Source organism: Pithys albifrons, chromosome 20 (genome assembly GCF_047495875.1).
Source record: "Pithys albifrons albifrons isolate INPA30051 chromosome 20, PitAlb_v1, whole genome shotgun sequence".
NCBI classification, from domain to species: Eukaryota; Metazoa; Chordata; class Aves; order Passeriformes; family Thamnophilidae; genus Pithys; species Pithys albifrons.
In genome coordinates this window covers 4,753,723-4,781,277 of record NC_092477.1, presented here as the reverse complement: position 1 = coordinate 4,781,277, position 27,555 = coordinate 4,753,723, and the positions used below count along the sequence as shown (strand labels likewise).

Genomic DNA, 27,555 nt, shown 5'->3' with positions numbered 1-27,555 from the left:
GCCCAGCCACTTCCAGCCCTCCTCTCTAGGAGGACAGAGGCACTGACTGTGGGGCAGCAGCAATTTCTGTGTGCTCCTTGTATTTTCAGGCATCACTCAGCCCTGGAATGTACCAAAAGTGAAATCACAGTGCCAGATGAAAACTGCCCCAACCCTGGGCAAAGGAGAAGCAGCGACCTGCATGTTGTCCCAGCTCAAACCTGACTGGTGACCTGTGACAGGCACAGTGGGGATTGCAGATTCTTTAGTGTGAATTACATACAAAGTGGAATTCTGACTTAAACGCCAAGATTACCTCAGCACTCCAAATCAATTCACTTAATGACCAGCTTCTTAACCTTTATGTGAGCTGTGGAGTTTTATGCCTTGTCTGCTTTGTGCTCCGCTGTTTCATCCAAATCAAAATTAAATGACTCCATTACAATTACAGCTCTATCATTCCAGCATTCAGGAGTGCACTTTAGCAAGAGATCACTGTTGTGTGAATTATAGTGTAAGGGAAGAAATTTGTATTGTCTGCCATATTTTTAGAGCTTGCTTGGCTCTCTTCAGCCTTGCTATGTAGGACATTATACTGTGTCTGTAAACTATGTATATTTTATATATATAGTGTACTCACTGCTGTATTTCAGCAGTTGTGCTGGAAGTTTGTATTGATAAACTGTCATATTTTTGTGCAGTTAAAATTGAGGTGTTTGTGGGTTTAGACCATCAAAATGTTACCCAGGGAGTTATTTCTCCAGTACTCTGGAGTTGGCATTAAATTTGCACCCCATTTCTCCCCCACCCCTTACTTTTGTTGTTCTGCAGTAGGTTTTTATGCCCTTTGAGTCACTTAGAGAGGAAGGGGATGGGAGAAAGTGTACATGACTTTGATGGATCATTCCTGGTTTAGGATTTGGCTTAATGAGCTGCTCCAGTGCTGATTCCACCATTTGCCCTGCTGTTCATGCTGACAGCTCTGCAAATCCAGATAAACTTGATGAAAATCACCAAAAGTACACTCATTTGTATCCATCAGCCTTGGGCAGTGTGATTGTGTTGTCCTGGTGTAACTCTGTGGTGGCTTTGCTGACGTCACTGGATTTGCATCCAGTTTATTCTGAAGGAACTGGGGGAGTCCAAGCCCCTTGTCTTGGGTTCACATCCCAGAGGGATCACGTGGCCTCCCTGGCCTGTGGTGGAGGGGATTGCATCTGAGGGGGATCAAATCACATCCCCAGCCTGTGGCAGAGGGGGATCACATCACATCTCCTCCCCAGCCTGTGGCACAGGGGGATCACATCACCAGCCACCACTGTCTCTGTTCAAGCACAGGGTTTCACTCCTACCAAGCCAGCCTTGCCATCTCCTGCTCTGATAGTGTCAAGTGGGCATTTAAAAATAATTGAAAGGAGATTAAAGTTCCTTTTATGTTCTATTAATTTGGGTTTTGATGATGGCAAGCAAGGTGATCTCTTCAGAGACAGTAATATTTCACATGAGGTAGAAAGGGCTCCAGGTGCTTGTGGTATTGCTAAAAGACCTCTGAGAAAACAGGAGAGATGTGCAGCCCTGAGCCTTGGAGACATATCCAGAGCCATTTTCCTTTCCAGACAGCTTGCAAAAGAGCAAATCTCAATTCACTGTTTCTTGTGATGCCAAATTAATTGATTATCATGACCAGACCCTGCTGATTTGCTTCAGGCAGTGATCACCACTGTACTGTAGGCATGGCCTGGCTCAGAGGAGAATGCAGCTTGATTTGGGTGGGGTTTGACCCTTCCAAGTACTTGGAGCTGTGGATTGTCACCCACAGTCATGGATGGGATGAATGAGGAGGGAAGGGAACACATTAACCCCCTGATTCTATAAAGATATCAACATGTTTCTTTAACTGCCTGTGCGTTTATCGCTGTGTCTTTGTATTTTTTTAGAAGGCACTAAAGAAAGAGGCCAGAAACTTCTCCCCTTCCCAAAGGATCTCGGGTAGCTGGAGCATGGAAAAGGAGGATGTGACTAGCATCTACCCCAACAGTTAGAGCAGTGATCTATTCCTTGGTGTCTGGATCTGCTTAGAAACAAAACACCCCAAAAACTGCACTCAGAAAAACTCTTGCAGCTTAAAGCACAGGTTCTGTGCAGTGCCACGAGTTTCTGCTCTGCCCTTCCGTCCTGGAAACAGTTTCTGTTTCAATTTCTGTAGCCAGCTGAGTTTAGAGGGAGAGGGTGGAAAGTGGAAAATCAGCAGGTTTTCCTTCTAGGAAAAAGGGAGAGGGAAAATGGTCACTCTTGAACTTGAAGCCATCTGCATTTAAAACGAGTTTTAGTGCTCCTGAAAGAGAAGGGCTCATGGCAGTGACAGAGCACGGACCTGGCAAGGGATGTTTCTGGTTTCCCGGGCAGATCTGATGGTGTGATGGAGGAGGTTCAGTGCTGAACCTCCCCTGGTGCTGACCAGGGTGCTGAGATGATGCTCTGCTGTCCCTGGGAGCTCCTCTGAGCTGTCAACTTAATACCTCGTGTGACTTGCACTGGGATAAACTTGCACACACTGACACCATCTCTGGGCATGTGGGTTTAGCTGTTGCACCAGAGGTAGGAGCAGGTTATATTTGCTGCTTTGCCACTGATTTCCCTCAGCGGACAAGTTACTTAGTCATCTGTTTCCCTTCATTACACCAGCAAATGACAATCAGCCCTAATGAAATCAAATGACATTATACTGATGCAAAAGATGAGAATGAGATCCTCAAGCTCTCCTCTCCTCTCCTCATAATGCAGGGATGATAGCACTTGGCACCAGTATTGGCTTGTTCATCAGGGTTAGTATTGTTGGGGCATCCTTGACTTCTTGGAGCATTAATGTCATTTAGTGGGGTCCTTGTAAATAAACAGTTTTGCCTCAGCAGAGAAATTGATAAGATAACCTGAAGGATAAAAGCTTCTTCCCTTCCAGTGTCAGCTGGAAGAAAACAAAAGCATCAATGTGCAGCAGAACTGGTGAATTAAAATATCCTTTACTCAGTTCCTCTGTCCTCAGGGAAGACAATGGATTTTCTTGACACTTTCCTCAATGCCACATCTGCTCAGAGAATTATTCAGCTCTAAATCCCCTCAGTTAAACTGACAAAGCATCTGCTGACATGATTAGCCTTAGTTTCTTTTGACTGGGTCCTCTGGGAATTCTCCCTGTCAGTAAATCCAGGTGGAGAAGGGACCTGGGCAGCCTGGAGGAGCTCTGCCCCTGCCAGCTTCTTGTTGCTGGGCTCAGGAACTGCCTCAGAGCCTCTCATGGTGGGATGTGCTGGCAGGGGAGGCTCTGACTGGTTGTCCTTGAGGCTTAGTTCAATGTCTTGCTCACTTCCCTCGTTGATTCTTTCAGAGTTAGTTTTTCCACCAAGTGACTAATGTTGGGAGAACATGGGCTTGGTGGTGGTTTGTTGTGACCTCAGTGTTGCTTGGGGTGGAGTGGAAAGAGAAGACCAGAGAAAGGAGAAGGGAGTGCTCTGATCTAGATTTCCCTCCCTCACTGACATAAAGTTATGTGGAGTTTTCTGCCCTTTTAGAATTGTCCTGGACTTCCTGAGGGATGAGCTCGGCAGTGACCAGCTTGGAGGGGTGGGAGGTTACTGAGCAGGGATTTGGGGTGTCAGCCCATGGAGGGGTTGGAGGGAAGGGTCTAGAACTAAGATTTCCCTTGACCTTTGCAGGTGAAAGGGATGTGGGCTTCCTGATGCCTTGGGGCTAAATGTGTGCAATCACCATAATTATGCATCAATTTGCATTGATTTGCATAAGTGCCAGTACTTGAAAGCCCAACTGCTGTCACCTTTGCCTTGGGAGAGGGGGAGAGGTTGGGCTGTGCCTCCTGCAATTCCCATTTGTCTTCCTGATGGGAGGCCACGTCACTCCCTCCATCTCCTGCTCTGTGGTACCCGCTGCTTTCTCTCCATCTGGAGTTCCTGTGCTTCCCTCATCCCTCCTTCTGTCTCCTGCTCTCCCCACCTGCCTCTGTGACACCTTTGCCTTGTTCCAGTTCTCTTTGTTCCCTGCTCAGGGATGAGCTGTGTGGACACGTCAGTGCAGCCCAGACTCCCAGTTCCTCTGCCCAAACCACTTCCCTGGTCTTTGCCAGGCACTGAGAATAATACAATTCTGGAATGGTTTGTGTTGGAAGTGACCTTAAAGCTCATTTCATTCCAGCCCCCTGCCATGGGGAGGGACACCTTCCACTAGCCCAGATTGTTCCAGTCTGGTTTGAACACTTCAAGGGATGGGGCAGCCACAGCTTTTCTGGGCAACACTTGATCCCAAACATCTTATTTATGGCCACGGGCTGCAGTCTGGGGCAGGGGACAGTCTCTCCCTGACTCAACCCATCTCCCTGTTAAAGGTCCTGTGGTCCTGTCCCTGCAGCCCCTTCCCCTCCTGTCACACACAGGGAGCTGCTTCATTCCCGCTGGCACCGAGATGGTTTTGCTCAGACTAGCTGAGCCCCCATGTTTAAAACTCCCCAAGCCCCTGGTCCAGCTGGCACACCCCAGGAAACAGAGCAGGAAACAGTGGTCAGTCAAACTCCTGCAGATCGTTCCCTGCACGGTGCCGGAATGTGCTGTAAAAGCTCCCTCTGCCTCCCTCCTGTGGTATCTCATTTCTTTCTCCTTTCCAGTTTGTCTTCCCCAAGCTTGTGCCTTACATTACTTTTTCTTGGGACTTGGTGCCAGGCTGAGTGGTGCTTCCCTGATTGATAACCTCCACACTGACCTTTGGAGCTGCCCATTACCCAGTGCCCATTATCCGAGCAGCCAAACGGCTCCAGCAAGGCTGTTGCTGCCAGGAGAAAGCAGCTTGAGCCTGTGGAGATGGGGAGGATGGCTTATATTTAATGCTTCTTGTCTCCAGCTGTGCTCTCCCCACCAAGGGCTGCAGTGGGATAGATTGCTCCTTTCATTAGCAGAGAAGGTAAGTGAGTGGGCTGGATCCCAACGAGATGCAGATTCAGGCTGCCAGAAGGATCCTGGTGATTAATTGCCATTGATTTCTGACATCTGTGTTCCTACTGGGGGTATTTCTGAAGGCCTGGGAGATGCTTTTAAGCAGCTTTCAACCTTTCAGAGCCATCAGAGAGGGGGAAATGCCTAAGGTGGGAGAGGAAAGCCTTCAGTGATGTGAGTCATGCTGGGCAGGACTGGCCTGGCATGGCAGGGTTTTGGAAGGGTGGCAGCTGTCAGTCTGGATTGTAGGAGAGAACATCATGTACTGTGTGTTGTTTTGGGTTTTGTGGTTTTTTTTTTAAAGGTAATCCTGAGCACAAGAGATTTGTGGGCACATGGAGATGTGTGTTTGCTTTTTTGACTATTTTAAACCATCTAGTTCACTCTCAGAGGACTTGACAGATAATTAAATAGAGTGTTGTCAGGGGATCAGTGGCCTTATGGAATCAATCTGCTCCCCTCTCTGGCACTTGCTGCTTCTAATAACATTTCTAGGCAATTGGTGACTGTTTCTCTGCTAAAGGTTCTGGCACTAATTCCCAGGCTGAAAGAAATGATTTCTTTAAGCTTGGCTCCTGGTAGCTGTGCTTGCACACTGTGGTGCCAGAGTTAAACCTTCCACCCCACACTCTCCAGACACATGGGGCAAAGCCAAATCTTATCTGAGTCTGGAGCAAAAACACACCACCACTGAACAACATGGAGCAAATCCCTGAAATGGCTTGAGAGAGGAGATAGAGATGCAGCCTGCACTGTCTGATTCTGCAGAGGGGATTAAGGAGGTGGAATTTGTTATCTAGTGGTAAATGGGTTGAGTTCAGTGTGCCCATCAGATAATGTGGTCTCCCAAAATCCACCCAAAGGGATGAGTTCTGCTGTTGCTTTGTGGTGGTGTCTCTGCATTCACTGCACACGAGACAACTTGTGTGGCTGGGGGAAGATGTTCTCCCTTGGAGGTCTTGTCCAACTCAAATGATTCTTTGATAAGAACTCTCTCCTGAACAGGTTTTCCTTTTGTCCCAGGGATCTGGGCTGACCTTCAGGGGAAGTGTGTGGTTTGTGTGGGCAGGTGCTGCCCCTCTCCTTGCTGTAGTGGCCTCATGAGCAGAGCTGACACCAAAATCCAGGTTGGAAGGCTTGTGCCAGCCTGGTGCCCCCGTGGCACCTCTCTGGGAGTGGGGAAGGGCAAAACTTGATGCTTGAGCAGTAGCTGGGCTGCTGGGCACATCCCATGTGGCCCTGTCAAGGGAGCCACAGGGGGACATAAAAAATTCCCTTGTAAATCTCTGGCCTCTCACCTGCAGACCTTTCTGTGCCCCCAGAGAGCAGCCCTGCTGCTGTTCCTGCTCTTCCAGGAGGTGACATTTGACTGAGGCTAAATGTCTCTGCCAGGTTTCACCAGCCACTGCTGCCTGTGCCTCGTGTCTCTCCTGAGTGGTACAAGCCCCAGAGGGTTTTCTTAGGTCCCTTCCCCTCCCCTGCCAGGCTGAATTCTCTCAGAAAGAGAGGCAAGGAAATCCTGGAGAGCCATGTGGGAGTGAGGGGGCAGTAAATGTGGGGGGAAAAGGGGAAGTGCAGCTAGTGGGGGGGCCTGTGAGTGATCCTGACATGACCTCAGCTTGGAATTCTGTGTTTTCTCCTTCTTAAATTACAGCCACACTCCTCAGCTGGCTCTGAGGTGGTAGATAAACATGGAGAGGTGAGGGGTGCCCAGGATCTCTGCAAACAGAGCCTGCTCTTTCCTGCAGAGGGGAAAAGGATGGGACTGGAAGCATCAGTCAGGATAACAAGGCATTTCTGTGGCAGAGGGAGGACTGGAATCCTGCATCACTGACTGTCCTCATCATTTGCCTGGGCCTGATGAGGAGCTGCAGCCCCACTCAGAGATGAGACCTTGCTCAGGGGACTGTCAGTGCTGGGTAGGGCAGTGTTGTTATGCAGCCTGAAAAGAGGTTTTCACGGAGGTGTCTGTGGTTTGGATGGATGGAGAATGTTTTTGGGAAGGGTCTGTACCTTATAGAATATGCTGATTTGGAAGAGACCCATCAGAATTACTGAGTCCAACCCCTGGCCCTGCACAGAACACCCCAAGAATCCCATCATCTCGCAGGGGTCACTGGTAGCTCTGAGGTGTAGCAGATTACAGGCACAGACTCTTGGCCTGGTACAGCAAGAATCATTTATTATCTATTACAAGCTTCTATTTGTACAACCCCCAGTTCCACTTCAGGTTTTTCAGCTAAGCATTGCTTTGCCCCATTAGCAAGCAGCAGAATACTGAAACCTATCACCAATTAGCACAAGTCTTTTTTCTACCAATCAGCTTTGTGTTCTTGCTCACATGTTTAGCTTCTGATCCCACACTGGCCACCCTCTTGGGACTTTGTAACTTCTCACTCTTGCTTCTAGTGTTCTCCTTGGTGCTCAGCAATTTTCTGTTGTTCCTGATTCTCCCCATTTTGCCATCCTTTATTTAATAATTGCAAGGCTGGTGCAGTGTGCAGCTGCAAAGCCATGGCATGCTTAAAGCTTTGATCAAATCATGCACTGAACACACGATAACAACGAGTACAAACCAAAATGAAGATCAACACTCCCAGTACAGCAACTCCCCATACCCATACTGGTCCGAGCCCAGAATTATCCAGCCAGTTAAACCAGCCCCAAAGAGTATTGTTGTCATCTCTGTGCAGTTGTTTGACTAAATCCTTCATTTTTTGGAGGCTGGAATCCACAGTCTCAGAGTAATCACTCAAGTTCATGCAGCACATGCCTTCAAAGTCTTGACAACCACGATCTTGTGCTAGAAGCAGAAGCTCTTGGGCAGCTCTCTTTTGAAATGTTGCATGTCTTACTGAGGCTGCATCAGTCAGCAAGGCACTCAAGGCCAAACTAGTGGCATTAACTTCTGTTTCAAGCCAGCAGCCAAGCTGATTCAAGTCTGTCAAAGCTTTTGCAGTTCCCAATAAAGGTTTGATGCCAGCAAATACCCTTTCAGTGCCATTCCCCAAATGAACATCTGAATCACAGTTTGCTGAAAAGTCATGGGTCGATCTTTTAATTCTGCCATACAGAGTTCTGTTCAAAGGTAACTTGTCAGGGTGGAACAGTGTTAACTGTCCAATAGTACAAGGACCTCCTGTTGCTTTTCTAGGGATACTTTTCCATGCTCGCCGCCCACAAATCAGAAACAAATCTCCAGGTAACCCTGTTGGTTCAACACTAGGAGCAAACTGACTGTGAAGTGTTTCACTGCACCACAGAGAAGCATTGGCATAAATCCCTTTGGGAGAGATGTCAAACCCTGGTTGATCCATATGACACTCCGTGGAATAATTAAAATAGAAACATGTCATTGCTTGCAAAGTTCCCAACAGATCCAGTTCCAGGGGTTCAGTGAGCACGGTTGGGACAGTTGCTCTCAGTGCAAAGTGGAGTTTACATCTCTTTGGCTGCCTAACACCTGGTTTGCTGCAGTTGTTTTGCACCCTTTGGTTGTATAGTGGTGCCCATCGGTCCATGGGGATGGGCACCCCTACCAAGCAGGTGCCAAAGGGGCCAGTTGGCGTGGAGAGGGATAAACACAGAGTATCAGAGTTAGTTACATTAGCTAGTGTTATCCACACGTTCCCTTGGTCTGAAACTCTGTGTCCCAGAGATGCTCCGTGGCCCTGACCCACGAGACTGGAAACAATAACAGCAAATGCAATAGCAACAGTTAACTCCTTCATACTTGTTCTTTGGCTTGTGCAGCTCCTGCAGCTTCACTGTGGTGGTTTTCTGGTTCTGTGTTTGCTGGCCAGGAATCCAGCAGAGTCCACCACCTGTGGAAACACAAGCACTCCCTCTTCCCAGGGTAATAATTTAACAGATTGACTCCATTGATGGGTTTCAGGGTCTTGGTATCTCACCCAGGCTGTACCTCGGGGCTGCAAAACAGAAGCAGAAAACTGTCTATTAGCTGCAGTATCCTCATGGATGTGATTCAAAAAATGCAAAAGATAAAGGGCTTTGGGTTTGCTCTGGTGGTGTCATACCCAGGGGATTCCCCCTCTTTTGATTTGTTGGCATATCTTTGAGTGTGCCATGGGATGTTCAGCAATGGCTTGGCCTGTGGGGGTACAGGGGGGTGCCTGTAACATGAGGAATGTAAAAAGATGTGTGTGTGACAAGCAATCTATGCTGGGCCATTAATACATGATGGCACTTCCATTGCTGCAGAGCAGGCCAAGCAATGTTTACAGACATCACAGCTCCTCTGCCTGATATGAGCAGTGGCAACAAAAAACTATGAACAAGGATCTACAGACACATGAACATAACACAACCTGCCAAAGGCACAGCAATGGGTGTTATCCATTTGCCCCAGCTCACCAGGGTGAAGGCCACGAGGGTTAACACCTTCTTGAACAGGTCACGGGACAACATTTTGACAATCTGGGCAACTTTGACCCATGGAAATCTGATGTTACTGCAGTAACTGGCTCCACACAAATAGTCGAGCTGACTGGAGCTGTATGTGTCTTTATTCATTCCTCAGATCAACCTCTGAATGTAGTTTTAGACTCATTTTATGTTGGTGGAATTATTCAAATGATAGAAAACTCTTTTTTTTAAAGACAGTTTCTAACCAACAGTTATTTTTGCTTTTAAGACAGTTGTTGTCTTTGCTAAAATGCTGACAACATCCTTATTTTTTTATTGCATATTTACTCTTACTCTAACCTGCCTGCTCCCATTGTTACTGCTGTAACAATGTAGCTGCAATAATCTTTGGGGGGTGTTAATTGGCTATTAACATTTGTGGACTCAGACTATGGGTAAAACAAATGTTAGTTTGGGGAGTTTTTGTACTGAGGGTGTTTATCTGAATTTTGGTTTGTATTCCTTGTCTATTGTTATGTGTTCAGCAGGTGATTGATGGAAGCTTTAAGCCTGCCATGGCTTTGCAGTTCCACACTACACTAGCCCTGCAATTATTAAACAGAGGGGGGGAATGTGGAGAATCATGAATAGAAAGTTGTAATAACTATTTCAATTTGCTCCGTGCTCTGGCCAAATTCCTCCTCTAAACTTAGTGTAGGCTGGCCAGTGAAATCTGCTTAGTCTAATTAGCTCTTGCTTGTTAAGTTCTGTTTCTGGGCCAGCAAGATATTCCCAGTGTTTTAATATCAACCCTAGAGGTGAATCTTCAGGGATCCCCTGCCACAATTCCATATTTCAAGTGGAAAACAACAACACAGCAGCACCACAGCACTGCACTGGAGAGGAGGGGAGGCTTCCCTTCCTCCTGCTCCCTGTCCAGCTCTGGGTAACCCCTTTAGAGTTACTCTGAGGGGTACACCCCTCTCTTTTTGAACTGCAAGCCACAGTTCTGGACTCCTGCCAAAACCCAGAGGTTCAGATGCAAATTGGACAGCTGCCACTTTTAGCAATTAGGGGGCAAATCCCAAGATAAGGGCAGTGTGCAGATACAGAAATGAGGGAAAGGACAGAATTCACAAAGCCACTTAAGTCTCTTCGCCCTCAACTTTAGATTGGGGATAAACATAAACCATTTCCACTCAGCTCAACTCCCCAGTCCACCCCTTGGGGACCTGCTCTGTCTGCCCAGATTTCCAATAGTTACTTAAAACCTTAATAGGTGTAAAACTTTTCTGTCTTACCTCCCACACCAGTCACTAGTCCTTGAAGTTGCAGCCATGTGGTCTCCTGGTCCATACGAAGGAATTCTCTTGGCAGTGCTGGCTGAAGACTCCCTTTTTGATGGAAGTTTCTTGGTCAAGAGAAGACACTCTGTCAGCTCCAATTTCCCTGTCCATGCACCAGAATTCCCTGAAGTCTGCACACACATGCACACCCCCACATGTGCCCCCACGTGACCAGGGATGTTTCAGCTTTTATAACCTCTCCAGCAATTAACATGTGAGATATCTGTGACCAACCATGCTTCTCATTTCCCCTCGTGCCCCTCCCACAGGGGTCTTCAGAACTGCCCCTTGGAAAGGCTCAGGACCTCTAGGCCTTCTCCTGGTGTTTTGTCTCCAAGCTATCTTCCAGGTGGCTTCTTCAAAACAGCGTGACCTTGAGAGAGCTTAAGAATGTATGAGAAAATGTTTTAGTAACTTCTGATACCACCTACTATGTGAGCAACCCAGGAAAATCCATGAAACATATATAATCCCAAAAAATCTACAAAACAGATGCTAAAATCCTTAGGCATCAGAAGGGAGGGTGAAAAGTTACAAAGTAACAAGGAGGTGGGATCAGAAAAGAAATGCTTAAATTTAATTAATGAGCTGGTAGGAGGAGATTTAAGAGGAATTACAGATTCAGGAGCAGAACAACCTGCAGCACCACGAGAGGGTAAATTTGTAACATGACCTTCCTCAGGGGATGGATATAAATCAGTCTCTTTTCCAAGGGCAGCCCAACCAGGATCAAAAGTGATTTCGGTTTCTGCCTTCCCATTGCCTGGCAAAGGTTTGTTGTTATCTCCTTCTGCACTTTTAGGGATGTTACAGCTGAGCACGAGGGTAAGGCAGCTCCATTCACAGTTTGCCACCCACTGAGGGCAGAGGACACTTGTTGCCAAACTGCAGCCACACTATGAGCCTTTTCATCAATTCTGTGGCCCAGCTCTTCCCCCAGATGCTTCCACACTGTCCTGGTCAAAGTCCCTTCTCTTGAGAACCAAGAGCAATTATCACATACCCATGTTAATAAAGCTATCAATGACAATTGAGCTACATCTTCCCCAGGTGTTTTCAATATTTTGTTCAAAAGCTCTAATTGATCCTTTTGTTAATAATTGATTCCCAGCTGCTCACCTGTCTGGGAGTTGCTGTGGAGAGCTCTCAGTCTGATCCTGTTCTGGTTCAGCTGAGCTTCATCACAGGAACTGCAGACATTAATTTTCAGTTCCCAGTTTTCAAATCCTCGTTCTGCTAATCTTCAAGCCTCTCTTTGGCCATCATTTGTAGCAAATTAGCAGCACAGAGGACTCTTGGCATGGTACAGCAAGAGCCATTTATTATCTATTACAGGCTTCTATTTATACAACCCCCAGTTTTGTTTCAGGTTTTTCAGCTAAGCATTACTTTGCCCTATTAGCAAGCAGCTGCATGCTGAAACCTATCAGCAATTAGCACAAGCCTTTTTTCTACCAATTATCTTTGTGTTCTTGCTCATGCATTGAGCTTCTGATCCCACACGGGACACCTATTTGGGACTTTATAACTTCTCACTCTTGCTTCCAGCATTGGTGCTCAACAATTCTCTGTTGTTCATGATTCTCTACATTGAGGTAGGTCAGAGGAGCTCCCTGACATCCCCAGGCCCATTCTGAGCCTGGTTGTGTGGCAGTTTTGGCTCAGGAAGCTGCACTTTGCCCTGAAACATGGCTGGGCTATGGTGCCCACTGGAGGGTGGTCCCCTGGGGTGGGCAGTGGGCTCGGAAATGGCTCCCTGTTGGCAGCAGGACTGGAGTGTGGGAGCACCTCTGCCTGGCTGGAGCTCCCAGCAGGGGATGTGCTGGAGGGATCAGGGAGCTGCAGGACAGGGCTTGGGGCTGGTGAGCAGCTCAGGATGGTGAAGTGCTCTGTGGGTGTTCTGATGGACTGGTGGTTTCACATCCCTTGTTTAAGCTCTCCAGGCACACGGTGACCTTGGGAGCGTGTGACAAGTTTGCAGCCAAATTGTTGTATGTGATGGAGATGCTGAACTGAATTCTCTTTAGCTTTGGCAGGGAGGGACAGGAGTGTTGCCAGGTCAGGGCTGGGATCCAGCCAGCCCAGTATTACTGACAAGATTACCCTTTACAAGGAGCTGCTGCTATTAGTTCTCCCTGGTCCCAAGCTTTGCTCAGCAGCTTCACTGCTCAGTGGGGACAGGAGACCTTGTGGGAGCAGCTCATGTGGATAACAGCCCCAAAGCACCTCCTTTCTGACAGCAGATCCAGGGTACTGGTGTTCCTGAGGCCTCAGAAAGGATCAGCACTTACAGTTGTCTCCAGGGAGAACTCCTATATGTTAATTTAAGTTTACTGTAAAGCTCCTGTCAGCTTCTCACACTGGAGCAGAGGAGTCATTGCAAATCACCTTATCTGGGCCCCAAGGTCATCTCTGTGCATGCTGGTTTAAATATATGTATATATTTAGTAATTACTGTACTCATTAATTGACTGCTTGAGCTGGGAAAGGCAGCTGGTGACTAAATGGCTGAATTTTTGGGAGCCCTGTCAATATTCCCTGAAGGCATCAGGAGCTTTTCCAGTGGGAGAGCTGTGGGGACAGAGCTGTGGGGACAGAGCTGTGGGGACAGAGTTGTGGGCTGAGCTAAGGCTTTTCCCAGGTGGTTGTTTGGCTGGAATGTGCTGCCAACATGCCATGGAGAGGCTGACATACCTGTTCAGCCTGGAGAGGAAAAGGCTCAGGGGGGACCTTGGAGTCCCTTCCAGTGCCTAAAGGGGCTCCGAGAGAGCTGAAGAGGGACTTTGGGCAAGAATCTGTGCTACTTTCCTCCAGCACTCATTCCTGTCCTGCTCCAGCTCCTCTCCAAGGGTGCAGAAGCTGCTTGGTCTTGGTTTCATCTCATCCTGGGATTCCTCCTGGGCATAGCACTACCCAAGTCACCTCCCATACTCTGCTTCACTCTGCTCTTTCCATGGCTGATGGGAGAAGTTCCCATTGTGTTTCCTCTGTCAGCAGCAGCAGCTTTGCCTACACACTGTTGCAGTCAGGACAGAATAGAAAAATCACAGCTTTTCCACCAGCTTTTTATGTCTCTCCATCCTCCAGTTGGTGCTTGTGGAGTAGCTTGATGTTTCAGCCTCCTGGAAGAGCAAAGCTGTGTCCCCACCAAGGCAGATGGTCCTGGCATTAACTCCCCTCTGTTCTTGGCTTGTCTTCCAGGTCCTGAAAGGCTGCAAGAAGCTGAACCTGTCTGTGCACTCGGTGGGCCGCATCCCAGGGGGCTACGTCACCAACCACATCTACACCTGGGTGGACCCTCAGGGCCGGAGCGTGTCCCCCCCCACGGGCCTCCCCCACCACCAGAACAGCTCCCTGCGCAGGGACAGCGAGAAGAGGAGCCACCTCCAGCTCCTGCAGGAGGGGGATGAGAAGAAGGTGAGCAAGGGGGATCAGCCACAGCCCTGGGGGCCTCTCTGTGGTCGCCTCTCACCATGTAGGGGCCAAGCTTCTTCCTTCCCCTTGGGCTCGTCATCCCTGTGGTTCTGACCTCACTGGGATAGCCTGTCTCTCCTTTAGGATCCTGGTTTTCTCCCTTGGTCCCTTTTTTCTCCTTCTATCTCCCTGAGGAGTCCTGTAGAATGGGATGGATTGACTTTGTTCCCGTTGGGCATCAGTAGAACCTGAGCTGTAGAAGAGGAGTTGTCCAGGTGCAGCCTGGTCTGGCAGTGAGGGTCCTGCCAGAGCATCCATCAAACCAGAAGGTGCTTTTAATGCCTTTCCCAAACAGGTTGTTGTTTGGGTGGAGCCTGCTGATGTCATGGGAGGGACTGACATCCATATTCACCTGGACAAAAGAAGGCTCTGGGGAGACCTCAGAGCCCCTTCCAGTGCCTAAAGGGGCTCCAAGAGAGCTGGAGAGGGATTTGGGACAAGGGATGGAGAGACAGGACAATGGGGAATGCTTCCCACTGCTAGAGGGCAGGTGTAAATGGGACACTGGGAAGGAATTCTTGGCTGTGAGGGTGGGCAGGCCCTGGCACAGGTTGCCCAGAGAAGCTGTGGCTGCCGCATCCCTGGAAGTGTCCAAGTCCGGGTTGGACAGGGCTTGGAGCAACCTGGTCTAGTAGAAGGTGTCCCTGCCCATGGCAGGGGATGGACCAAGATGATCTTCAGGTCCTTTCCAGCCCAACCTGTGCTGTGATTCTGTATTATGTTCAGGAAGGCTTGTGGATTTGGAGAGCTGGATCTCAGAGGGCATTTCTGCTCTTCTTCCTGCATTGCAGATCCTTCCTCGGGTGTTTCTGTGAGGCTTTCTTGGGTCTTTTGACAGTTTTGTCAAAGTTAAAAAAAAATCCCAATATTTTCTCTTCCAAAAATACTCTAAAATAAACCAGATTATTTTTCTCTTCCATTTGAGGAGAGAAGGCTGAGCCAGGAAAGGCCTGTGGGAAAACCTTGGTGAGTGAAAAAGGCACAGGGAAGGAAATGGTTTCTGTGATGGTACCAGGGGAGCGTGGCCAGTGCTGAACCTGGATCTCAGGCTTCCCACAGAAGGCAAAGTGTATCAGCACTCCTAATTCCCAGTCCTGTTTTCTTGCTGGGAGCCTGCCCTCCTTCAAACACACACTGTGTAAGGGAAGCCAGCAGAGGATCTGTTCAAGCTGCAGTATCTGATCTCAGGCATTTAATGTCTCTTCTCCCTCTCACTTCCCATGCCCAAATAGACCTTGAGAGATGTCCATGCAAGGGCACAGTGCTCAACTGCCCTTGTAGCTGGAGAAGCAGCCTCTGCTTCCTTCTCAGTGGTGATGGATAGGGAATCTCTTCCTCCTGGACAAGCAGGACATGGTGTTTCCTCAGTGCCATCCATGGAATATCAGTGTACTGTCCTAGGACTAAGCAGGGCACTGGCCTCCCAAACTCTTCCTAAACATCTTGGAACCTTGACCTGATCCTTTTATCCTGATATCTCTCTCTCTGTCCCCAGCACTGTGACTACACACCCAAAATGTTCTCAGCTCTGCCTGGGAATGCTGTGGAAGGGGCTGTGAGCTGGAGCTTCCCATCTCAGCCAGGGGGAGAAAAACACCTAATACAGGATGAGGCAGCTCCCTGATGAAATATTCATGTGGGCCACAAGGGAGAAGGGCCTATTATTTTTACTTTAAGGAGAAGAGAGAAGCAGGCACTGCTGGCTGGAGTCCCCCACCCGCTGCCATCAGTGTCACCTTGAGAGAGCAGCAGCAGCAGCAGCAGCTCTGGGATGCTGTGAGGAGCACGTGTTTTCTCTGTCCCTTTAGCCCTTGTGGACATGGAATGCTCAGAATGTGCATCCCCCTGCCCTCTCTGCCTGAGCCTCCCCTGGCTCTGGGCAGCCCCTTCCCCTCAGTCCCTGGGCAGAGGTGATTCCAGGTGGTTCCAGGAGCTCAGCCTGGCTTGGGGGCTGCATGGACCCCTCCCCAACCCAAAGCACCCTGCTCAGTGCTGCTCCTGCTCCCGAGCTCCCAGGGCTGCCTCCCGGGGGGTGCACAGGACAGTGAATCCAACTGAACATTGCAAGTGCTAATTGCTGTCCTTTAATCTACTTTGGGAAGGAATGGAGCCAAGTTGAGTGAAGCCCACATTAAACTTGGAGGAGTGTCCGTGCTGGGCTTGGCTCCTGGATACACTCACTCCCCAGGTGTGAGGGGTTCCCAGCTCCAAGTCCCCCCACAGTGGCACCATTCCAGGTAAGCCAGGCTGCAGGACCTTGGCCCACAGCTTGTTCTGGGCTGTGCTGCCCTGATGCCCTTGCTGTGATGCCCTTTTGCAGGTGTGCTGCTCTTGCAGAGCCCTGGGAAAGTCTGCCAGCCTTGGGTGTGCTGCCCACTCATTGGGGTGCAACCAGGTAATGGCCTGCTGGCTTCAGCAGCCTTTGCCCAGGTGTGAGGGGTGACTCTTCCAAAATCTGAGCTTGTCCTTCCATTCTTTGATGCTGCTTCACACAGTCAGAAAGCCCTTTGCCTTCTTCATAGAATCACAGAATGGTTAGGGTTGGAAAGAAATTTAAAGACCATCTTGTTCCACCCCCTGCCATTGCAGGGACACCTTCCACCAGCCCAGGTTGCTCCAACCCCCATCCAGCCTGGCTTGGAACACTTGCAGGGATGGAGCATCCACAGCTTCTCTGGGCAACCTGTGCCAGGGCCTGCCCACCATCCCAGGGAAGGATTTCTTCCCAATATCCAGTCTAAACATGCTTTCTGTCAGTCTGTAGTCGTTCTACCTTGTCCTGTTCCTCCAGACCCTTGTAAATAGTCTCTCTCCATTTTTCTTGGTGGCTCCTTCAAGTTCTGAAAGGGCACAATTAGGTCATCCCAAAGCCTTCTCTTCTCCAGGCTGAACAATCCCAGCTCTCCCATCCTTTCCTCCCAGCAGAGCTGCTCCATCCCTCTGATCTTGGTGCCTCCAGCAGAGGATCCTGCTTTGACCCCAAGGCAGTGAGGTGGAGGCTTCTCTGTTAACCTGGGAAGGGTCCATGGCAGTTGCAGGAAATATTTGAAGCTTGCAGAGGACTGTGCTGGCATCCCAAGAACAGGCAGTTTTCAGCCTTCTCCTGGCACTGCTCCTTGGTGATGTGCCAGCAGGGCCATTGGTGACTGCTGTCAGTGCACAAGGCTTGGTATGCACATTTCAATCATCTCCCCTCCTGAATTCCCATCTATAAGACCAGAAAAAAAAGAAAATTACTGGATGCTCCAACTTCGAAATGCTCAAGGCTGCCCAGACACTTCTGTATCCAGAGATGCCAGCTGTGCCAGCTGGTGGGGGAAGCAAGTGCCCCCTGGTCAAAGGCTGCTGGCAGGGAGCAGAGCCCTGGCTGGTGGGCTGGAGAGTTATTTGGTGTGACTGCCTGAGTCATTGGTCTGAACAGGCTGCAGGGCATGAATGGGCTGAGTCACTTTGTCCTGAATTACTGTGCACCATCCAGAGATGAAAATGTGTCCCAGAACACAGGAACAACCTGCCTCTCATTTTTTTCTCTGTCCATTTGTATGTACAGATGTATAGATAGATGCAAGTGTATCATGAACTGTTGAAAGTGTGGTTATTCTGTGCACAAATATGCAAATAAATGCAAGATATCCCTGGTTGATTCAGCCCAGTCAACCAGAATTGACAGGTACTGCTGAGACCTGTTTGATTTCTGGAATGCTTTTACATTCTGAGGGAAGGGCTGGGAATTAGTTGGTTATATTTTTCCCCCACTCTCTCCTATTTCTAATCGATCTGAATGTCCTGAAATGAATCTGCAAAAGCTTTCCAAACAGGCAGGTTTGGGCAAGTACAGCAGAGCAGGTTCAGCCCTGCAGCAGGAGCACGTTTGTGGATGTGTTGCTGCAGCTCAGGATGACTGGAGCTAAAGGGATATTTCCAGCTTCTCCAAGGTTAAATTCAAGGCTGGGGGAGGCATCTGGCATTCTTCAGGCATGACATTCACAGAGATATCCCTGCTTTTTCCTCCAGCACCTCTGGAAGGCTGGGTTTGTAGCAGGGTTTAGCAAGTTTATCTTAAGGTTTGTTACCCAAAGGCTTGAAATGGAAACCACCCCTGTGGAGTGTGTGAGGGTGTAAATGATCCACCTGGCAGTGCTGGGATCTGCAGGATCATCCTGCTGGGGTGGAGGTGTGGAGCAGGTGGACTGGTGGGCAGCCAGGGTGGTTGGGCTTTTGGCTGATGGGTCGGGGTGGTCACCTCAGGTGCATTTACCACAGTGTGGGTTGGTGCCAAAGGCAGCCACCACTGCTGCTCTGTTCCTTGTCCATTGCATTTTTGGACACTGGGATTCGTGGAGTCACAGACTGGTTTGGGTTGGAAGGGACATTAAAGGTCATCCAGTCCCACCCCTGCTATGGCAGCGACACCTTCCACCAGCCCAGGTTGCTCCAAGCCCTGTCCAACCTGGCCTTGGACACTTCCAGGGATGGGGCAGCCACAGCTTCTCTGGGCAACCTTTGCCAGGGTCTCCCCAACCTCACAGCCAAAAATTTCTTTCTAATATCCAATATAAACCTTCTCTCTGCAAGCTTGAAGCCATTCCCCCTTGTCCTGTCACTCCAGGCTCTTGCAGATAGTCTCTCTCCATCTTTTTGTCAGGTCCTTCAGGAAGTGGAGGGGCACAATTAGGTCACCCCAAAGCTTCTCTTTTCCAGGCTACACAATCCCAGTTTTCTCAGTCTTTCCTCACAGCAGAGCTGCTCCACCTCTCTGATCAACTCCATCACTTCCAGCTGTTATGGGTGTTTGAGGAGTTACTGATGTTCTGCCCTCTGGGCTTTGCTTTCACCATCCTCTTCCAGGCAGTGCATCTGGTCCAGAGTGCAGCTTGCCCTGAGCTTGGGTCAGAGACTGTTCTGTGGGGGTGAGCCCAGATCTGGGCCAGGTGTTCAGTGTAGACCCATCCTAAGATGGATGATGCCATGAGAAGGCACAAGGAAGGATGTGACAAGGGAGTGGAGGGCTGAAGAAGGTGCTGGCAGGCACAGCCTGTGGTTATGGCAGTTGTTACAGACCATTCTGTTTTCCATGTCTCTGCTGTGGGTGGCAGATGGCTGTATTTCCCAAGTTTATTACTTTCCTGCAGTAGGGACAGCCTTCCCTGTAATCCTAACCAGTGGATCCCAGTTTTACCAGAGCCCTGTGTCCACCTTCCCCTCAGGTGAAGTAACCAGTGGTGGTGCTCAGGAATGAGGAGGGTTTGAAGTACTACAAAGCTCTGGCAAAATGGTGCTGGAGCCACGTGTCTCCAGGCCAGGCACAGCAGCAGGACAGTCCCCCAGCACCATCCCAGCAGAGCATTGTCACCTCCTTGCTGCAAAAGCAGGACCTGCTTCCCATGATCACCTTCTGCTCCACAGCACTTGGATCTTTATCATCTGCCCAGCCTTAAAGTCCTCTGGATTTGTCACAGCAGTGAGGGCCATTTGTGCTGTGAATTGTCATTGATGGACTTGTGGGATGAACAGCTTATTTCATTAAAAGCACTTTGGAAACCCTCAGACAGCAAAAACTCGGAGGTGCTGCTGAGCTGAGAGGAAGATGAAGTGTTCCAAATGCTGTGCCAGTGTTGGACTGTGAGTTCTCTGAGAAGCACCATTCCATCAGCTGAATTGTTGCTCTAATGTGCTTATTGCCAGGGGAGCTGCTTATTCCTTCAAGCAGCAGAAGAAAGAAAGCATACATAAAGAGGAGAGTGTGAACATCTCTGTGCCTTCAGGCAGTTCTGTATCCAAAAGTAGCTGTAATTATTATAAAAAAAAAAAGTATCTGTGATAATATTGTGTGCCCTGAATGTTTGAGACACTAATGGTGACTACTTGAGCATGAAGGATAAGAGATGCAGGAGAGAGAAGGAAGGATTTCTTTCTATTAGTTGGTAATGGCATTTCAATGTGAAGCTCCCCACGTGTCTCACTGTTTGCTTGCTCTGACCTTGCTGGGGTTTGATTTTGTTTACAGTTTGAAGTGTCTCCAGGCTCTGGGGGGATGTGGATAGTTCCCTGTGCTACTGGAATATGTGATATGAGCCACAGGTCCCCCCAGTCCCCATGGGAATAAAGCCATGGAATCACAGGATCATTTGGGAGAGACCTTCAAAGCCCATCTAGTCCAACCCCCTGCAGTGAGCAGAGACATCTTCAGCTCCACCAGGTTGCTCAGAGCCTGGTACAACCTGACCTGGAGTGTTTCCAGGGATGGGACACCCTGCCTTGGGGGCTCTGTAGCACTGTCACAGCAGACTCACCCCAAAACACCCCTTGGGTCAGACCTCAGCCCCTCTCACCCCATGCTGACGGGCAGCAGTGCCATCTCTTTGCTGCTTAAGGCTCTTAAAGCAGAAAAAAGCACCCAAAAGTGGTTATTGTTGCATAAGCCAAGCCCTGCTTGGTGGGGAGGCAGCGTTGGGCTCAACATCAGCCTGGCCAAGAGCTGGGCTGGGGCTTGGCATGGGGGGCTCTGGCAGAGGACTTGGGTTGGAGACTGTCCCTCTGCCCTGAGTGTCCCCTCTCCTCCCTGGGAGACGCTCGGTGTCCCCACTCCCTTGGGCTGTAGTTAAGCACATCAAACACCTTGGAGGTGGCTGCCCAAGCTCTGGCATGGCCTTGCCAAGCTCTGATGGGTCTGGCACCCCCAGAGCTGTGGCTGCTGCTCCCAGCACTCAGTGAATGGCTCATGAGCTTGCTCTGCCTTCCCCTGCTCGTGTGTTTGGGGGATGTCTAGACACAAACCGGTGGGGTTTCCTTGGGAAGCAGGAGGAGGATGAGCCCTGTGAGCCTCCTTAAATGTTGTTTTTGTTTGTGTGGTGGCAGTAATGGCATAGAAATAGCTGCCAGCATGGGTGAAACCTCCTCAGCCACGCTCACAGCTGTATGTTGAGTCGTGCTGGTGCCAAGTAATTCGTTTCTGAATGAGCTTTCTCTAATGATAAAATTGAATCTGTCAACAGGTAATTTCATAAACCCAGAGAGAAGAAATCCTGGGTAAGAATGAGCTCAGAGCAAATGCCTTACTGATGGTGGCATTCTTTTTCTTCATTTCCTGCTCTAGGAGACAGCAGATGTCTCGGCATTGAAATTGAAATTAAAATTGTGACCTTGATCTTCCAAATGCTTTTGTGTGGCACATGCAGGAGTAGCCTGGGGCTGGACACAGCCTTGGAATGGCACAGGGGAGGGAGTGGGGACTGTCTGTGCTGACCTGAGCCTGGGAATGCCCAGCAAAGAGTGCAGGGTGACCTTGCCTGGGTGGCATTTTGCCTCCAGCACCTAAAGGGGCACCAAGAGGGCTGCAGAGGGACTTTGGACAAGGGCATGGAGTGACAGGACAAGGGGAATGGCTTTAAGCTGAAGAAGTGTGCAATTAGATTGGATATTAGGAAGAAAGTGTTCCCTGTGAGGGTGCTGAGGCCCTGGCAGGGGTTGCCCAGAGGAAGCTGTGGCTGCCCCATCCCTGGAAGTGTCCAAGGCCAGGTGGGGCAACCTGGGCTAGTGGAAAGTGTCCCTGCCCATGGCAGGGGGTGGATATGAGATGATCTTTGAGATCCCTTCCAATCCAAACCAGTTTGTAATTCTGTGTTATCCTCAGTTTCCCCCATGGAACAGCTGCCCTTGTTGCCTGGTTTAGGATGGTGTCAGGACAGCTGTGGATTCACTCAGGCTGATCCCAGCCCTCCCTGATTTTAGCCCCTGGGGTATGTTACAGCTTCCCACTCTGAGTGAGCTGCAGCCTGGCTGCAGAACAGGGAGGAGGGAGGAAGCATGGAGTGGAAATGGAAACAAAATGTCCTCTTCTGGGGCAAGACTTGGCACAGGAGTGTTGATCATCTGTCTGCAAACCTGAGTGGAAAAGCCCAAGCAGAGGGGCTGAAGGGCTTGGTCCAGGGAATGCTGTGCTGAGGGTCTGTTCCCAGGGGGACCCTGGACCAGCACTTTCCACCATGGCAGGATTGATAGTGGGAACCACTGGAAACATCAGTCTGGTCACAGGGCACAGGGTTAGCTCCCTCTTTGGAAGCACAGCTGGGCATGTTCTTCCATGTCACCCCACAGCCGTGTGTGGAGTGGGTGCTCATGGCACACAGAGGTGCCCTCAGTGGTGGGTGGGGACAGTGGGGCAGCCAGCACGGCAGGGCCATCCCCTCCTGACACCACCTCTGCCCTGGGCCCATCCCTGCAGAGAGAGTCCCTTGGCAAAGAGTGTGCAAAGCAGCCCCCTCTGATCCCTAAGCCCTTCCCATGGAGTGGCTCAGCCTTCCCTTCATCCCGGCAATCTGCTTATCCCTGCTCCTCCTCTTGCCTCCCTCCTTGCTCCCAGCCTGGGCCAGCTGAGCCCCCTGCCTGCCAGCACTCTCCTTTTCCCTGCTGTTCCCGAAATCTGCAGCTTGTCACCCAGCTGGATGCTCCAAGTGGCTCTTCCTGCAGCCCCTGCTGCTGCCATGCCCTTCCCGGCAGTTCCCCAGGTTTCCTCGGGAGCTGTAACCATTATCTGATTAAGAACTGCAATTAAGCCCTCAGCAGCCCAGCTTGCTGGGACTGCCAGCAGCGAGGGATTTTTCAGCAGTGCTTAGGTTTGCCCACACAGCTCTGGTTGGCAGGAAGGGCTCACAGCCCTTCGTGGTCTGGGGCTGCTCCTGTTGCTTTGTGCCTCTGGATGCCCAGGTTTGCCCTGGCACGGATGTAAACAAACCAGCTCAGGTGGCAGCACCTCAAGTGGAGGGGGAGAGGGAGTATCTCTTCCTCCATCTGATGGTATCTATGTGGGCACAGCAGCCTCTCAGCTTACCAGCCTGCTGGGGTTGTGTTAAAGGGAGATGGCATTGTCTGGGTACGGAGCTGCCCTTCCTGATGCCAACTGGAGTTGTGTGTGTTGTTCAGGACCTTGCAGGGGGGTGGGTTGGCATTCCCAGTTTCTTGTGACCTCATCTGTGATTCCATGCACTTTGCTGCATTTGTGCTACTTGCATTTTTCCCATATTGGGGAATTTCTGAGAGGTACAGCCACAGTGGGGGGAAAATGTTAGAGAAGGAAAACCTTAAATGTCATTAGACAGACTGGAAGAAAATAGGACTTTAGAAAAGTTGAATATTTTTCTGGCTATAAAAAAACACTCAGTGAAGTGTTCTGTGGTGCAGAGCAATGTTTCCATGTAAAGAAAAAGCTAAACTGCCCTTGGTTTTGACAGGGAGATGCTCTGTTGGGTGGGTCCAGTGCCCAGCTTGCCTCTCCAGCCTGGCATGAAGGTCTCTTTGTAATTCTTTTGTTATGCTTCAATCCTAAAATGGTTTCCAGCACTTTGTGCACTTCAAATCAGAAGGACTAACCCAGGGAGTGTGTGGTTTGTGCAGCCCTAGAGAAGGGTGCTGGTACAGGTAGTTAATGCCTTACAGTTGTCATCTCCAGCTTTCCACAGCCATTCCTGGAGTGTGGATATACAGGAGTAGCTGCTTTGCATCCATTCCATTAAGTACAAAATTGGGAGCCTTAAGTATATTTATGTCCTGCTGCTGATTTCTGTTTTGCTGCTGCACCACTACCAAGCTAGAAAATGGGTTTTCAATACCAGTCTCTGTAAGACTGGGCTGAATTCCCTGTGTGATGATGTGGCCTCTGGAAAGGTGGATTAATTAGTGACTTAAGATGGAAATTATTTTCCAACCAGGTAAATGTGCAAGATTTTGGTTTGACCGCAGTGAAGGGTTTTAAATACAAAAGCCCTTCACAAACAGCCTATTTCTGGTTGTTTCTATCAGTGGAAAACACATTTTGGCTTTTCTCATTTGTTTTTATTCCCGCTGTCTGCTTTTCTCCAGAAGTGACTTAAAACTTGGGACCAAAGCAAAAGAGAAAAAAACCCTGGAGTTATTCATTTAGAAAGTGTCGTGCAGCGAGTGAACAAAGGCCATTTTAAATTGAGAGTCCTCCAGGGAGCTCAGCACAGATTCGCTCATGCACTCTAAATTCTCACCTGAACAGCCATATATTGTGAGGCCCTCTGAGCAGGGCAGGCTGGAGGGAGGCAGGGGGAGGCTGGCTAAGGGCTCTGGGGTGCTGTGCACATCAGCACTTGGTGGGGGGAACATCTGTCCAGCTGTTGTGGGGTGCATCAGCCTGGCAGGTTGTGGGGAATGTTAAATGTCTTTTGCAGTATGTGCTGGATGGAAGGGAAATGTGTCCTGGCATTATTAATTAGAGATAATCAGGCACAGGAGCCTGGATGGGGCAGGGTTGCTCGGGGGGGTTGCCTTGTGGCTTGTTGTCCATACTGGCATTATTAATTAATCAGGCACAGGAGCCCCTGTTCCTCGATGGGGTTTGCCTTGTGGCTTGTTCTCCATATCCTTTCCCAAGGGGAGAGGGCCTGGAGTGGCCCCTCACAGTCACTGCTGCACAAGGAAGGGCAGAGGCCGATCCCCAGCATGGATGGAGGGGGATCATTGCTCTGGAATCACGTGTTGGCACAGCCATGGGGTGCCAGAGTGGGGATTTGCAGCCACTGCTGCCTGGCACCACTCTACTGGTGCCCGTGGGGGTTTGGGGGCTGCTCTCAGCTCAGTCTCTACCCCAGAGATGCGGCTGTAAAAGGAGAGAGTGGAAAACTGGCACAGATAGCTCTCCCCCTGCTTTATGGCTGGGCCCCCCCCAGCCCACATGTGCTGCCCTCATGTAGCTGAACACCCTCAGTCCCTCCAGAGCTGGCTTGTCCTTCTGATGTTCCCCACTGCCTCCTCAATCCCTCAGGAGCTGCCCTTTCCGACCTTCTCTCCATTCCATCTGGCTGTGTGTCCCACCTCTCCTTTTGGCTGCACTCACACACCACATGACTGACTGTTCCTGTTCCTCTGCAGGTGAATCTGGTCCTGAATGAAGGGAAATCCCTGGGCCTCATGATCCGAGGAGGGGCAGAGTATTCCCTGGGCATCTACATCACGGGTGTGGATAAAGGCTCTGAGGCAGAGAGCACTGGCTTGAAGGTGAGAGTGACCCCAGAGTGGGCTGGGGGAGACATGGAGCTGCACATTTGTGGCTCCAGGGCCAGGTCAGCATGTCCCTGCTGATCTTCCTGCCTCTTTTCCCCTACCAAGCAGAGGTCTTGGTGGACAGGAGAGCGTTGCATTTCTGAGATGGCTTTTCAAGGCGGGTTCTTTGGATGTTTTGGATCTAAGCCTGGAAGGAGCAAAGTGGTGGTGCAGAGAGAAATGCAGCCTTACAGCTTCTGGAGTAGGTTGAACTTGCTTTCTGCCTTAGCACATCCCCATACCTGAATTCTCCTCTTTGAGACAGCCCAGGGGTGTTTTTTGTGTCTAAGAGTGCAGCAAAAACCTGGCAGGTGAATCAAAGACTATCTGGGGTTGGAAGGGACATCTGGAGATCATCCAGTCCAACTCCACTGCCAGTGCAGGGTCACCTGGAGCAGGGGACACAACAACATGTCCAGGTGGGGTTTAAATGTCTCCAAAGGGAGAGACTCCACCCCCTCCCTGGGCAGCTGTTTCAGGGCTCTGCCACCTCCATGGCAAGAACTTCTTCCTCATGTTGAGGTGGAACTTGGCTTGGTTTGTTTGTGGCCATTGCTCCTCATCCTGTCTCTGGGCACCACTGAGCAGAGTCCACCACCATCCTCCACACCTGCCCTGGACATATGTATATATATTAATGAGATCCCCTCTCAGTCTTCTCCTCTCCAGACTAAACAGGCCCAGTTCCCACAGTCTCTTTTCATAAGAAGGTCCCTCTCACCTCCCTGGAGCTGGCAGGGAAGAGTTTTCTGTTAAAGATCCTGGTCCTGTGCCCTCTTCCTGCCCTTGGCACCCAAAGCCGTTATGTTTGGAGCTGGTGCTGTGCACAAGGTGCTCTCAGCCTACCTGAGGGCCCCTGTTTGGAGGCCAGCCCTCTGTGGTGGGAGCAGGTGTGTGCAATCCTCCTCCTGTGGTGTTGGCATCCTCAGGGATTGTGTCTTAACAAGCAGAACCAGCAGGATCACCCTCGGGATTGAGCTGATCCATCAGCAGCCTAACTCAGCATGACCTCCAGCTGCATCAGGCTCCTTCCACAGTCAAACAGGTTCCTGAGGGATGCTCTGGGGTTTGGCAGGACCCTTCTGAGGCTCCACTGCTCCAAGGTTGGCTGCAGGTTTGCTGCAGACCTCTTGTAAAGGGAGATCCTACACCTTGTTCCTCGCATCCCCTCCAAGCTCCTCCAGCCTTCCCAGGGCATGAGGTCTCAGAACAGGATGGGACATCCTGGGATCCCAGCTGGGAGGGCATTTAGAGTTAAAATTCTGTGTCCTAGGGTGTTCACTAGTTAAATATGTTGAAAGGGAGCCATCTCTGTGCCACTCATGAATGTGGCATGTTTGAAACTCAAACTCTTCAGTTTGTGACATTTTACTTCACTCAAAGTTTCTTTCCTTGTGTGTGTTTTTTTTTCCCTCTAAATGACCCAGTTCCCTGCAATCACATCGTGCCCTTCTGTCTTCCTCCAATGCAATCCCATGGGCTCTGAGAGTCACTTCTTTCCCTGCTCCTTTTGTCAGTCAGAAACTGATGGATGTTAAACTCTGAAATGTTTTCTCAATCCCCTGAAATGGTGCTGGGCTGAGGATCGAGGGGTAACTCCCTCTGATCCCCTCTCTGTGTTGTGAATGGGTACATTTCTTGGACACAATGATCTAAAAGGTCTTTTCCAACCTAATTGATTCTACAATCCTGTGACTCCTCCATTGATCAGCCCTGGGCAGTTTAAGGCTGAGCTTTGCTCCAGTGGCCCCATAAAGTCACTTAAATCTGTCAAGGTTTGGTAGCATGAACTAAGGACAGTCTGGTGGAGAGGGCCATGATTTGGGCTGGGACAGATACAGTTCTGTCCCTCCAACTGCTGTGGCACAAAATGCTGAATCTAACTTGGCACTGAGGTCACCAGGCTTCCCTCTGCACCCAAGGAGACATTTCTGGGGGTATTGCCACCACTACTGAACTCAGCTGTGCTCTGCAGGCTCTGCTTCTCTTTTGGACACAGAATGAAAATGCTGCACTTGGAGGTGCTGTGGGGGCACCCTGGGTAGGTGGTGGGGTGTTTCTCAGGCAGCAAGAAGTGAGAGAAGCTGCTGGAAACTCTTGGCAGACCCTTGGTCTCCTGCAGGGTGTGGGGTACTCCTCTGGGCTGGCACCTCACAGGAGCTCTGCCCACACACCCCACCAGGGTACCCAGCTGTGCCCCATGTGGCTTCATCAGTGCAAGGCCATGGCCAGGGACAGCAGGGACAGTGCTCTGGCACACCAGGATTCCCAGACAGCTGATAAGGGGCTCAGGACAATCTGGTTCTGCTTGATCGAGCTGGAAAGAGGCA

At 50.1% G+C, this 27,555-nt stretch overlaps 1 protein-coding gene across 3 annotated transcripts in view; it reads left to right on the top strand.

Moving 5' to 3' along the window:
* Positions 1 to 27,555, top strand: part of WHRN (whirlin) — a 53,941-nt gene that overhangs the window by 5,740 nt on the left and 20,646 nt on the right. For all 3 annotated transcript variants that reach the window (XM_071574271.1, XM_071574270.1, XM_071574272.1), the window contains exons 2-3: positions 13,889 to 14,104; positions 25,055 to 25,180. In XM_071574271.1, the coding sequence (XP_071430372.1) occupies positions 13,889 to 14,104; positions 25,055 to 25,180 (342 nt within the window). The remainder of the gene's footprint in view (positions 1 to 13,888; positions 14,105 to 25,054; positions 25,181 to 27,555) is intronic.